General features: G+C 41.5%; 1 protein-coding gene across 1 annotated transcript in view; it reads left to right on the plus strand.

Moving 5' to 3' along the window:
- The window catches only part of CDS1 (CDP-diacylglycerol synthase 1), an 82,715-nt gene that overhangs the window by 64,989 nt on the left and 3,716 nt on the right, over positions 1–14,010 (plus strand). The window contains exons 8-12 of the mRNA XM_002717047.6: positions 1,604–1,691; positions 2,388–2,456; positions 5,055–5,207; positions 7,012–7,131; positions 9,194–9,297. Of these exons, the coding sequence (XP_002717093.2) occupies positions 1,604–1,691; positions 2,388–2,456; positions 5,055–5,207; positions 7,012–7,131; positions 9,194–9,297 (534 nt within the window). The remainder of the gene's footprint in view (positions 1–1,603; positions 1,692–2,387; positions 2,457–5,054; positions 5,208–7,011; positions 7,132–9,193; positions 9,298–14,010) is intronic.

Raw genomic sequence — 14,010 nt, forward strand, 5'->3', positions numbered from 1 at the left:
ATGTAAGAAGAATATTACAGTTTGCATGTCAGCAGACAGCCTGCCAGAAATGCAGAAAGGGGGTAGGGTCTGCTTTACAGTCATGTAGGAATAGGTTTCCAGATGTTTCATGTACGGAGTTACTTTTTACAGTGGCCTGCAGATTCAGAAAGCATTTTTATTAGTTAAAAAACCATAAACTTTTTTATTGTTTAGAAACTAGTTGAAATGAAGGAAAAGCTTAAGATTTTAAAAAATTCTAACTGTATTTCCAGTACATCTTTTTATTTTCATTTTTAAAATAAATTTATTTATTTGAAAGTCGGAGCTTACAGAGAGAGGGAGAGACAGAGAGGGATATCCTCCATCCAGATGGCTGCAACGGCCAGGGCTGGGCCAAGCCTAAGCCAGGAGTTTCTTCCAGGTCTCCCACTTGGGTGCAGGAGCCCAAGCACTTAGGCCATTCTCCACTGCTTTCTCAGGCACATTAGCAGGGAGCTGGATCAGAAGTAGAGCAGCTAGGACGTGAACCAGGGCCCATATGGTGTGCTGGAGTCACAGGTGGTGGCTTTACCCACTATACCACAGTCTGGCCCCACATTCTTTATTTTTTTTTTTTTCCCTAAAGACTTATTTATGTTATTCAAAAGGCAGTGTGACAGAGAAAGGGAGAGACAGGAAAAGGTCTTCCATCCATTGGTTCACTCCCCAAATAGCCTCAGTGGCTGAGGCTGGGCCAGGTTGAATCTGGGATCCTAGAATTCCATCATTGTCTCCTATACGGGTAGCAGGGTCCTAAGCATGTGGGCCATATTTTGCTGCTTTCTCAGGGACATTAGCAGGGAGCTGGATCAGAAATGGAACAGCTGGGTCTCAGACTAGTGCTCATATGGGATGTTGGCATCACAGGCGATAGCTTAACCTGCTGCACCACAATACCAGGCCCCCTTCATTTAAAACCCATTTATTACAATATTTTTAGTCTATGGGTTTGGTCAAGATAAATTTTATTTATTCACAACTTCATGTTTTTAGCAACATTTGTGTGTCTGTAAATGATTGCCATCATTCATTTTAAGACTGTTAAGACTGTCAAATACAAACTTGACTGGGGGCAGTTACTGAAGAAAGTGGGTTCTGTACAATTAGTTAGGCTAAGATAGAGTTCAGATTAATGACTTTTTCTGAAAGAGAATTTGTCTTAAGAGGTTGGTATAAATTTATCAGATTGTATTCTGTCTTAATAAATGGCTCTATTTAAAAAGGCTGCTTTTCTTAAGATAAACTTCCAGTCTGACTTTGTTTTACTTCTTATTATAACTATTCCTCATAAAAATTTAAATAACCATAACTATATAAATTGATTATTTCATATATTTCTTACCAATCATCTCTTAATATGTTAGTTTATTTATAGATATTACTCTGGTTAATTGCTAAGTGGGCATATTTGGTTGGTATTTATTGCTTCTACTAGTGTTGTCATCAAAGGTTGTGTTCTGGACCCAGACCGAAGTATAATCCAGAGGGTTATTACCCTGGGTCATTGTGAGTCACAACCTCCATGTATGAAAATTTGCTACTTTATCATATGGACTTTCTTCTGCTGACTTTTTTTTTTAAGGTTCCTTGTTCCAATATCAAGTGTTATCTGCAATGACATAACTGCTTACCTTTTTGGATTTTTCTTTGGAAGAACTCCATTAATAAAGGTAATGGGAAAACATCACAGGCAAGCCCCTACCGTAACTTTACCGATTAGCCGCTGGAGACCATTTCCCATGACTGGGTGCTCTTGCACATTTTGCATGCCCGAAGTGCCTTGAGTTTGCTTGGCTGCACCTAGCAGCCACAGGGCAGGGACACAATGCCGTGTTGCCTCGTAGTTGCCTCGGTGTGCTGTTAGCTCCTGAGGACAGCTTGACTCCAGCAGCTGGCCTCTCCCTGGTGAAGGCTTGCCCGTCTTTCTGCTGACTTCTTTGCCCTTAGCCATGTACCTTGCTCCCCAGCTACCCTGTATCAGGCCTTCCTGGCCTTGCTTTGCCCTCAAGCTGCAAGCTGTGAGTACAAAGAATGAATATATGCCACCCTTATTCCAAGAGCTATGCCAACTCTCATGGAGGTTTATGTAAGCCTAAAGGTGACGGCACAAATATTTCAGTATGTAGTTAAGTCCTGTGAGAGAAAAAAACAAATGAAGCAAACAGATATTACCAACATGTGACGTGTCTGAGGGCCTACTCTTGGCTGGATACTCACAGGGAGATTTGCACAAGTAAATCAGGATCATAGGAGCAAGGAAGAAGGTTTCAAAGGGAGAAATGTGCATGGTATTATGGGAGCCCTTGGGTGTGCATTGTGTGTTTCATGAGTGGAGTAACTCTGTCATTTAATTTGGCCCTTTGCAGTTGTCTCCTAAGAAGACGTGGGAAGGCTTCATTGGCGGTTTCTTTTCCACAGTCATTTTTGGATTCATTGTGAGTTGTACAAGGATATTTACTTTGAAAAACTGCATGAAGTTTTTAGTGTGTTCTAAACCTAAGAAAGTTAAACCAAAAAATGCCTGTAATGTGGTGCCTACCAAGGAGGACCTGCTGTGCCACAGTAGCACTCATTGTGACTACACATCAGAATCAGCTTCACAAACTGTGTCCCGACCTTCGTCTGGGCCCGTTAACTCCCGCTGGTGATTCTAGCAGGCCGGAGACCCACTGTTGTGCAGTTGGGTTTTGGTAGCTCCTTACTGCTGTTCTGTCAGGAGGTTGGGGGAAACATGGGTCATGGCATGAGTGGTGGCTTTGAGTAACAGCAAAGAATGCAGACCATGTTGAAAAGCTCTGCCTTCCTAACACATGGAGACCACATGGCGCAATGGGTGGTTACTTTTGTAAGCTCAACTTGCAGAAAAAGTCTGTTGTTAGGAATAATTAACACTCACCTTCATTGTTTTAACAGTTATTTTAGTTATGAAATTGAGGTTTTTATTACAGGGTGTCTAGTAAGAATAAGTACAGTACAATGGTTGAATATAAGATGAATATACATAAAAATTATTCTTAGAAAGTTTAAATTTCTTTTTTTTTTTTTTTTTTTTGACAGGCAGAGTGGACAGTGAGAGAGAGACAGAGAGAAAGGTCTTCCTTTTGCTGTTGGTTCACCCTCCAATGGCCACCGCGGCTGGTGCGCTGCGGCCGGCGCACCTTGCTGATCCAAAAGCAGGAGCCAAGTACTTATCCTGATCTCCCATGGGGTGCAGGGCCCAAGTACTTGGGCCATCCTCCACTGCATTCCCTGGCCACAGCAGAGAGCTGGCCTGGAAGAGGGGCAACCGGGACAGAATCCGGCGCCCCGACTGGGACTAGAACCCGGGGTGCCGGCGCCGCAAGGCAGAAGATTAGCCTAGTGAGCCGCGGCGCCGGCCAGAAAGTCTAAATTTCTCAGAATCTAGTATCTGTTACTTGTTTATATCCAAGTAACTAGTAATACCTGAAGCTTAGAGGGATGTGTGTGTATGTGTGGGGGAGAGAGGGAGAACATTAATGGAAATGTGCTGTGATCCTGCATGGGAAAACCACCATAAATCCTGCATTTAATTTATAAGTTTAGCTTTTTCTCTATGAAAAGTCCAAGACAATTTGATAAAGTTTTCTAAAGTTTTTGTGCAAGAGAATTGATAATAGTTGCTAACTAGAATGAGAAAGAATCCAACTCTATGCCATGTGTATATATTATAAATCAAGAAAAATTGAAATATTAAATTAGGTAATATAAGAGTTTTTAGTATCATCAAAGACTAATTTGGGAGTATTATAGGACTAGCCATATCATTCAAAGGAAATAAAGAACTATCCCATGATAATATAGTGCCTGAAAAAATTAATGAAGGGATTAAATTAAATTAATTTTTGTAATACATGGTTTTTAATAAACTGGAAACAAAATCAGTTAATATCCATTCTTAGTATAATATTTGGAGCCTTTAATGAATCTTGAGCAAAATAATGGAGTGAATGGCAACAAGATAAAATGAAAAAGAATAAACTGTTGTTTAGCAGTTTAAATTTATAATAGAATTCTTTATTTTATTATCTTCTGCTTTGCTTAGACTTGAACTGGCACTTGTATGGGATGCTGATATTGTAGGTGGTGGCTTAACCTACTGCGCCACAATACAGGCCCTGATGAGCTCCCACTTTTTTTTTTTTTTTTTAAAGATTTTATTTATTTTACTTGAAAGTCAGAGTTACACAGAGAGAGAAGGAGAGGCAGAGAGAGAGAGGTCTTCCATCTGATGGTTCACCCTCCAGATGACCGCGATGGCCAGAACTGCACTGATACAAAGCCAGGAGCCAGGAGCTTCTTCTGGGTCTCCCACGCGGGTGCAGGGGCCCAAGGACTTGGGCCATCCTCCACTGCTTTCCCAGACCATAGCAGAGAGCTGGATTGGGAGTGGAGCAGCCGGGTCTTGAACCGGCGCCCATATGGGATGCCAGCACTTAAGGCCAGGGTGTTAACCCGCTGCACCACAGTGCTGGCCCCAAGCTCCCACTTGATAGCTCAGGACAGCTAGCTGCAGCAGTATGACCAGGGAAAGAATAACTGAATTACAGCTCTCTGGAATGGTTAGGAACAATGCTGTTTCTCACCTGTGCTCTTTGGTACTGTTTCCTCAGTAATTTTGAATCACTAGTTAATTACTGATGAAATTAATGTAAGATTGTATGCAGTCAACTGCAATCCTTTATTCTCCTATAACTTTGTAGACATTAACTTCTGTGATTAATTATGTGTGTTTCTAAAAAGTAATATCTTCTGTGATTGTCCTTCGTGTTCAAATCAGCTTTTCCTTTCTCCCCTCCTTCCTTTTTGTGATCATGTAGGTGTTGCTAGAAATTTCATTTTCTAAAAGTCTATCAAGTGTTTTTCTGGGACAGTGTTTACCAACTAAGTTTGAAAATCCTTAGCAGGATGTTAATAGGAAGACACACTGGCCTTCTACATCTGGCCCGTGTGATACAAAAAGTAAGACACACAGGTGTAAGCGATGTTGCGTGAACTCTCACTTCATTTTGCAGGCTGCCTATGTGCTCTCCAAATACCAGTACTTCGTCTGCCCCGTGGAGTACCGCAGCGACGTGAACTCCTTTGTTACGGAGTGTGAGCCTTCCGAACTTTTCCAGCTTCGGAGTTACTCCCTTCCGCCCTTTCTAAAGGCAGTGTTGAGACAGGTAAGAGCCAAAGCTCTTGCTAACACGGTTAGCGATCCTCCTCTACTCTGAAGAGTTTGCTTCTTTTGAAAGTGGGATTTGGATTTTACAAGAAACTGATTTCTGCTGAATTTTTAACTTGATATAGAAATGGTTTTGCTTTTCAGTAAAAAATATGTTCTATCTCCTTGCGATTTCCCTTTCTTGAACATAGTAACTGCAGATGAGGTGGGTGCTGGGCGTTTACTTGCCTCATGATTTACTGATGGTGACATATTTTGTATTTATTTTAAAAACATTTTTCAACATCTCCTAGATTTTTACAAATCAAATAGATTAGGATGAGTTTCATACTTTACTGGTGTGAATTAACTCAATTTAAAACTTAGTTAAAATGAGGCTGTTCAGAGAACCCCTAATTTTTACAGGGCATTTGTCAGTACAGAAAGCTTCTGCTTCTAAAAATGAGTTTTCCCTCCAGAAGCACACTGGTGCCTTAGAGCATCTTTGACGTCTCCCCTAAAGGACGCTGACGTGCTCTGCAGCCACACCTTCCTGACCATGTCCACAGGACTGGTGGGTGGTCAGTTAAAAGTGGGGAATCAGATCATCACGTGTGTGTCTTTGCATGTGCAAGCAGAGGTCCACCTGCATGTGTGTGAAGCATTTTACTTCGAACTAAAGTCAATCACTTAAACATCTTTTTGTGTGTTATTTTCATTTTATTTGAAAGACAAAGAGCCGTTTGCTCCCTCAAATGCCCACAACAGCCAGGGCTGGACCAGGCTGAGTCTAGGACCTGGAAGTACATTGGGGTGTCCCATATGATTGGGGTGTCCCATATGATCCCTGGAGCCAGCGTCTGCTGCTTTCCACAGTGTGCATTAGCAGGAAGCTGAATTGGAAGCAGAGTAACCAAGACTCACTTGTACTCTGCTACGGGACGCAGGCTTCCCAAGTGGTCATTAAGCTGTTGTGCCGAAGTCTGCACCTGACATCCATCGCTTTTGAGAAGCAGATTTACATTATGTCTGTCCTTGAATGCTTAATACACAGGTTCCATGAATTTCTTTTAATGTCCTAGTCATCTGTAACCTGCCATAACATTGGCGTTGCTGCCAGTCTTTGATTAGGTGCAAGGCTGTTGCTTGGAGAACAGTTCCAAAACTTGGTCTTCTCAGACGTCTTTCTCGAGCTACACTCATTAGGCACCATTTACAGTTTCTAGTTTCAGATTATTTAAAACAGAGCAAGCACTAAGGATTTACCATTCATTTGCAGAATTCTTCTCATGATTATGGTCCTCTCTCCAGTTGCTTTGGAATTGTCTTGCTGGTGCTTATTGTGGTACTCTTCTTTAAACACCTTGTGTGTTTCCACAGCATTCAACTTAGAGAAAAAGGCCAACTTTCTCCTTATTTCATCATATACGAGTAAATAAAGTACAATGTTTTATAATTACAAAAACAAAGAACTATTAGTAAAAAAAAAAAAAGTAGTTAACTGATTCTTGCTGAGCCCACAACTACTGCTGTAAAAGTTGCTAGATAAACTAGAAGGTAGCCTAGGAGCGGCAAGATTGCAGTGTGCTGAGTGCCTGTCCATGTGCTTCAAGGGCCGACAGAGTGTGGCTCGCTCAGCAGAGGGTGGCACAGAGAGCTTCCAGGGTAGTTTTCTCCCACGATCCTTGTTGGTGAAGTTAACAGACATGTGGTGCATGCTTCAGCTTGCTGTTCAGGGCTCTATCCTTGGATGGTATGCATGCCCAAACACAGTCTCAACACCGCTAGCCTTCACCTCCCTTCCGCTTTTTTCTCCTCTGTAGGAAACAGTGAGCTTGTACCCCTTCCAGATCCACAGCGTTGCTCTTTCAACATTCGCGTCTTTAATTGGCCCATTTGGAGGCTTCTTTGCCAGTGGGTTCAAAAGAGCTTTCAAAATCAAGGTATGTATTGGGATTCTTTGTTCTGCGAGCAGAGAATATAATTAGAGCGTGTAACTCAGCTGGTGTCTGGTTCACTGTTGGCCTATATGAACCCCTAGGCAGAGACTCCTACCTGTGGAGATGCTGCTGGCTGACGGAGTGGGTTCCTCTTGGTTAGGTTCCGGCTGTGCCGCGTCACCACACTTTATAGTGTCATGACGATGGCCTCTTTTCTAGACACGGCATGTGTCCTCGCACGTTGGGACATGCAGAATCTTGATGTTCAGTGCTGTGAGAGCTTCAGAGTCTTGCCCCAGCCCCATTTGAAGTGATGTGCAGGAGAGCCTTTGGCTGTGTGACTGCCTACTCTGCCAGATTAGGGCCCACTGGACTCCCCCTGTGAGAGGCAGATAATGGTTGGATGTTCTACATCTATCAGCTCTGAACTTCCTCAGCTCATCGGCCATCTAGGCAATCTGCCAATGAGTGGGCGTAGTAGGATTTCAATAAAACTTGACAGAAACAGGTTGAGGCTAGGTTTGGTCTGAGGGGGCACAGTTTGCCCACCCCTGTTTCAGGTATTGCCATGTGTGGTTTAGCCTAGATCAGTGTGCAGCAGTGTTACCTCAGTCCTGTTACGTCCCGTCCGTGCTGCTTCCCTGGGTTAAAGGTGAAAGGCTGTGCATGACCAGTGACAAAGTGGCTGTTGGAGGTGGGGTGGTGAGGGAAGGCCTCCCTGACAGAGTGGCATTTGAGTGGAGATCTGAGAACAGGGGAGCAGGTCCTGGAGAAACCTAAGGAAGGGAGCTCCTGTGAATGCAAAGGCCTGTGGGAGGGGCGCAGGGGAGACTGCACTGTGTTGAGTGGCCAGGGGAAATATGAACCCTGTGAGCACTTGCCATGGGAGGGTGCTGTGGTAGGTGGGATGCAAGCTGCTTGCCATGTGCTGGAGGAGGTGGTGTGTGGCCACACAGCTTGCAGCTCGCTGCACTGGTTACCGCTTGTAATATTTATTTTTATTTTATTTGATAGGCAGACTTACAGAGAGGGAGGGAGAGCCAGGCCAATGCAAGGAGCCAGGGTCTCCCACATGGATGCAGGGGCCCAAGCATGTGGGCCAACTCTTGCTGCTTTTTTCAGGCCATTAACAGGGAGCTGGATCAGAAGTGGAACATCCGGGTCCCGAACCGGTGTCCACATGGGATGCCAGCATAACAGGAGGCAGCTTAACCTTTAGCACCAGAGTGCTAGCCCTAAAACTGGATAACCCCTCATGCTTGATTAGTAGAGAGAGGGAGGAAGGAAATGAGTTGGCAAAAATTAACCACAGAATTTGTCAGTAGTTATTTTAAGTAGAGAAAGGTTATATATAGAATGGTCTCCCTTGCTTGTTGTTGTTGAACTAATTTTTTTTTTTTTTTTGGCGTGTTTTAAACAGAGGTGTGGTTGCTGTTCATTTTCTGTGTTTTTAGATAGCCTGCATGAATAGAGGAGCAGTCAGATATCTGCATTTCATGGTTGCTTGGATGTGTGAATGTATCCGCAGAGTCAGTTTGGAGGGGCTTACTCCCCACTCGCAATGTGGCCATTTATGGGCTAACGCGTCCCAAATCAGTTAGCTGTTTTGACTTCTTTTTCACCCCAACGTTAAAAAGGAAGAAGAAATATTTATCATAGGAGTAAACTGATTCTTTCAGAGTAAGACCTACTAGGGTAAATACGAGTTGAAACTATTTGTACATCTGCCAGTGGCTCCTGGTGAACACAGGGAGAGGCTACAACCAAACGAGATCAGGAATAGCTAAATGAGTTCTTACTTAAGATAAATTTTGTTAAGTAAGAAACGTTGGTGCTAGATTTAATTAATGTTTAATGAGTGTCCATTGGATGCTGTGGGTGAGATGTTATTCCAAAATGGGCATGAACTCACAGGACAGTTTTAGTCTGCTGGATGTATTCTAATAGATTTGTTTTTATTGGAAAACCTTAATAGTATTTCCCATGGTACCAAAGAGACATTAATAGGAATTTTGTGTTGGGTAATTTTTTTAAAATATGCTAATATGTTTGTTTGTTTCTAAAGGATTTTGCAAACACCATTCCCGGACATGGTGGGATAATGGACAGATTTGATTGTCAGTATTTGATGGCAACTTTTGTGCATGTGTACATCACAAGTTTTATAAGGTACTTATACATGTAAATTTTTGTTTTATTAAGTGCTTTCTTTGGCTTGTCATTTCTATCAACATTAACTTGAATAAGCTTTCCCTGCCACTCGTAATCTACAATACCAAAGTGATTGGTGGTTCCTGGAATTACAGCTCTGAACAGTATTGGTTAAATTGCAGTTGCTTTACATACATTTGAGCAATTTCAAAGACATGCAGTTTTTGTCATAGTCCTTAACAGGAGCATGTTAAAGACCCTGTTAACGTGGATGGTGCTGGATTTAAAATAAGAGCTGTAGTTTCTCAGCCATGGGCATTGCACTGATCAGGAATACTAAGAGTTAAAAGGGGAGAGAGCATAGTCCATCCAGGCCACCAGTTAACTGCTTGAGATACATCACACAACAGGTTCTAGGGTTTACTGTAGCAGAGAAATAAACAAAGCAAGGCCCCCACCCACAGAACTTCCTGTTGGAAGATCAGAGTTTGAAGGATCAGAAATGGACAGTAAACAAACAAATATATCTATTTGTTTTATATATAAATGTGTGTGTATGTATGCATGTACACACACAGACACACACACACACAGAGTGAACATGTGTACATAAGTGCCATGGAGAAAAAATAAAGCAATTCAGGGAATACAGTTGTATGCTGATGGGTGGGTGGACTGGGGTTGCTGTTTCATACATGAAGGCTTATCCTTGTTAATAAACCTCAGTGTTTTGGATCTGCCTTAAAATGCCAGGTTTGGGTGTGAAATCTGACAACATCCACCACATATTAATTTCATTTTCTGTGGTCTCTCCTGGAGGACCAGTAGGCAGAACACGTATTACTTAGTAGTACCTGAGTCATGGAACAGATGCATTTCCTTCATGGAATTATTTGTAGTGAAACTCATATTTATAGACCCTAAATAGACATTTTAAATATATCCCCATAGTAAAGAGAGAACTTTAATATTAACTTTTATATGTATGTGGGGAGGTGGGGAGTGCAGTCTTCTCAAGAGTTCATCAAAGAATTAATCTTTTCAAAGAATCAACTTCTGGCTTTTTAATGTCTCTGTTGTATATTTGCTTTCTATTTCATGAATGTCCATTCTCATCTTTCATTCTTTTATCTTTTTTTAAGGTTCAGTTTGCTATTCATTTTCTAGATTCTTGAGATAAAGCTTAGATTCTGATTTTCAGCCTTGTCAAGTGTAAGGGTACCTCAAACATTTTACTGGAAATTTGGAATTGAAAGATATATTTATTTTGGTGTAAAAGATTTTGAAATCCTTATATATTTTTTTTTGATAATATGCATTTTCCATGAGCTTTTTGAAAGTCCCTTGAATTCCATTTGAGATCACAAAATTCCTCTTAAGGACATCTTTATTTTCATTTTATTTCTACAAGTTGTGATATTTATATTTTCATTATTAAATTGTAAATATTTTGTGAATTTGATTGATGTAGGAGTTATATAGAAGAGCATTGGGTCATTTCTAAACAAATGCTGGTCTTCGCCTTTTCCCTCCCTTATTGACATTTGTCTTAATTCCGTTGTGGTCAGAAAACACCAGCCTATTGTCTATTCCAGTAAATATTTCATGTGCACATAAAACAGATGTGTCTTCTGAAGCCCTTGGATGTAATGCTGTATATGTCAGTTAAGTGAAGTTTAAGTTTAATTAAGCCTCTGTAGTGATTTTTTTTTTTCTGTTAAGAGAGTTCTGTTAAATCTCACTCTTAAGGATCAATTTGTTCCTATTTCTAGTTCTGTCAGTTTTTGCATTATGTGTTTTGAAGCTGTTGTATCAGGGACATAAAGATTTAGGGTTGTCATATCTCTGTTCACTTGATTTCTTTTGTCCTAAGTCTGTTTTTTCTTTTTTAAAGAAACCTGCTGTTGTCTCAGTGGAGAGAAGTCTTGCTGAGCCACATTGTCTGCCACTTGAAAGCAAATATTTAGATTATTGGAAATACAGTAGGAGTGCCAGGGCGCAGCTGTCTGGGAGCACCTGCTGACATAATTTTGCATTTAGCTGAACTTGCTAAAATGGCCTTCTTTTTTCCATGGGGACCTACCCTGGGTTTGTTCTGTGAAGTTGCTGAATCCTTGGAAGAAATGTACTAGGACTGCCTGTGTTCTGGCTTGGCCGTGAGAGGCCTGTGGCCACAGTGTTTTGGCAGATGAGTTGAGTCCTGCGCCTGAAGGTGACCCATGGGATGGCCAATCTGGGCTGTTGTGCAGTCTTTTAAATCAAAGATTTCTAGAATAAATAACACCTCCTGTCATCCTCATCTTGATCCTGCTGTCTCACAGGCATTTCTTTGTTGTAGGAAGTGAAATTTCCCACTTCCTACAGTTCTGTTTGAACAGTTTTCATTGTAAATCGCACATTAATTTATCACACATGTAATTATCTTTCTTAGAATTCTCTGCCCCTCGCCCCACGCCATATATATTTTATGGTTTGCCTCTTACCCATTCTGTTTTACCTAATGGTGTCCACAAAAAGCAGCCGTCCTCTGTTTTTCAATTCAGGTGGACGGGAAGAAGTGCCAGGAATAATCATGATGCATCAGGATTTGAATTTAGCTCATCTTTACTTTGACCGATGAGTATCTAGCAGTGTAAGTGCAGAAACATGCATGGTCCTGCTTTCCAAATGGGTTGAGACTACAGTGGTGTTGAGAGGGAATGATGTGAGCATGGGGAGGACCATCAGGCACTCTGTCCACACCTGAGCCACCGTGGAAGGGAAGGGAAGGAAGTGCTGGTGCTGGCGTCTGGAGGAGTTACTCAGACCTTGTAAGAGGTGGGTGTGAAGGAGAGGGGCTTCCCCCTTCCCGTCATCCATTGAACTAGAGCACAGCTGCTTTAATTTTGTTCTCTGTGTTGGGGCTTCCCTGAGGCTTTTTTTTTTTTTTTTTATTTTAGTTATTTATTTGAGAGGTAGAGTTACAGACAGAGGGAAAAACAGAAATGTATTCCATCCTCTGGTTCACTCCCCAAATGGCCACAATGGCTGCAGCAGAGCCAATCTGAAGCCAGGAGCTTCCTCTGGGTCTCCCATGCGGGTGCAGGGGCCCAAGGACTTGGGCCATCGTATGCTGCTTTCCCAGGCCATAGAAGAGAGTCCGATCTGAAGTGGAGCAGATAGGACACAAACCAGTGCCCATATGGGATGCCACCGCTGCAGGTGGAAGCTTTACTCAGCCACAGTGCTGGCCCCAAGACCTTTTTTTTGCTATGGCCCCCTTGTCTTCCTCAGGTAGGGGCCTCAGTGCTAAGTTCAGGACTTTCCATGAACTGTCTCTTGAACATTCATAGCTCCATGGGGGTAGACCCTGCCCCATGTGCATTCCACTATCTGGGTTGCCTTTGAAGCTAAACATTTTAGTTATATTTCCATACCTTCCTTTGGTTTATCCTGTATCAACCAGGCTCCTTTCTTTTCAGAATAATTTTTTAAATACTTTTATTAATACAAAGAGAAGGGATTTCATGTAGTTCATAGATAAAATTCTAAGAATATAATGCTACTCCTCCCACTTCCTTTCGTGTTTAATTTTTCAATAACATTTTTTAATTTACTTTATAGTCACAAGCTTAATGCTCTACTAAATAAAGGGCTCAACAACTACAAAGTGGAAAGATTGCCATTCAACAGGAATATGGCCAAGGGCTATACACAATAATCAGACCCCAAGATGTCCATTTTACTCATTAAATTGTTTTTGTACTCTTATATATTAGCTACCACACATCAGAGAAAACATGATATTTGTCTTTTTGGGTCTGGCTTATTTCACTAGGCATAATGGTCTCCAGTTGCATCCATTTTGTTGCCACAGACATGATTTCAGTCTTTTTAATGGCTAAGTGTGTATATATATATCCCATTGTGTATCTGTGTATACACACACACACACACACACACACCACATTTTCTTTATCCAGTCATTAGTTGATGGACATCTAGGTTGATTCCACATCTTAGCTATTATGAATTGAGCCACTGTAAGCACTGGGACAGGTAACTTTTTGATATGCTGATTTTATTTCCTTTGGGTATATTCCCATGAGTAGGATAGCTTGATCATTTGGTAGATCTATTTTTAGATTTCTGAGGATTCTGTCTTCCACAATAGTTGTACCAGTTTACATTCCCACCAGAGTATTTTAGGGTACATTTCTCTCCACATACTCTTCAGCATTTGTGTTTTGATTTTTGGATGATAGCTATTTTAGCTGGGGTGAAGTGGTACTTTATTGTGATTTTTATTTGCATTTCCCCAATGGCTTGTGATCCTGAGCATTTTTTTTGGTGTGTCTGTTGGCCATTTAAATTTCATCCTTTGAAAAATGCTTGTTCATGTCCTTTGCCCATTTCTTAACTGGATTGTTTATGTTGTTGTTGAGTTTCTTGAGCTCCTTATACATTCTGGATATTAATCCTTTATTAGATGCATAGTTTGCAAATATTTTCTCCCATTCTGTCAGTTGCTTCCTCACTTTGTTGAGTGTTTCCTTTGCAGTTCAGAAGCCTGTTTGCTTGATGTAATCCCAGTTGTCTGTTTTTGCTTTTATTGTCTATGCTTCTAGGGTCTTAATCAAGAAGTCTTTGCCTGTGTCAGTGTCTTACAAAGTTTCTTCCATGTTTTCCTCTATTAATTTGATGATTTGTTCTTAGGTTTAGATCATTGATCCATTGTGAGTTGGTTTTTGT

This window comes from Oryctolagus cuniculus, chromosome 8 (genome assembly GCF_051225735.1).
Source record: "Oryctolagus cuniculus isolate XC-2025 breed Fujian yellow rabbit chromosome 8, ASM5122573v1, whole genome shotgun sequence".
In the NCBI taxonomy this organism is placed as follows: Eukaryota; Metazoa; Chordata; class Mammalia; order Lagomorpha; family Leporidae; genus Oryctolagus; species Oryctolagus cuniculus.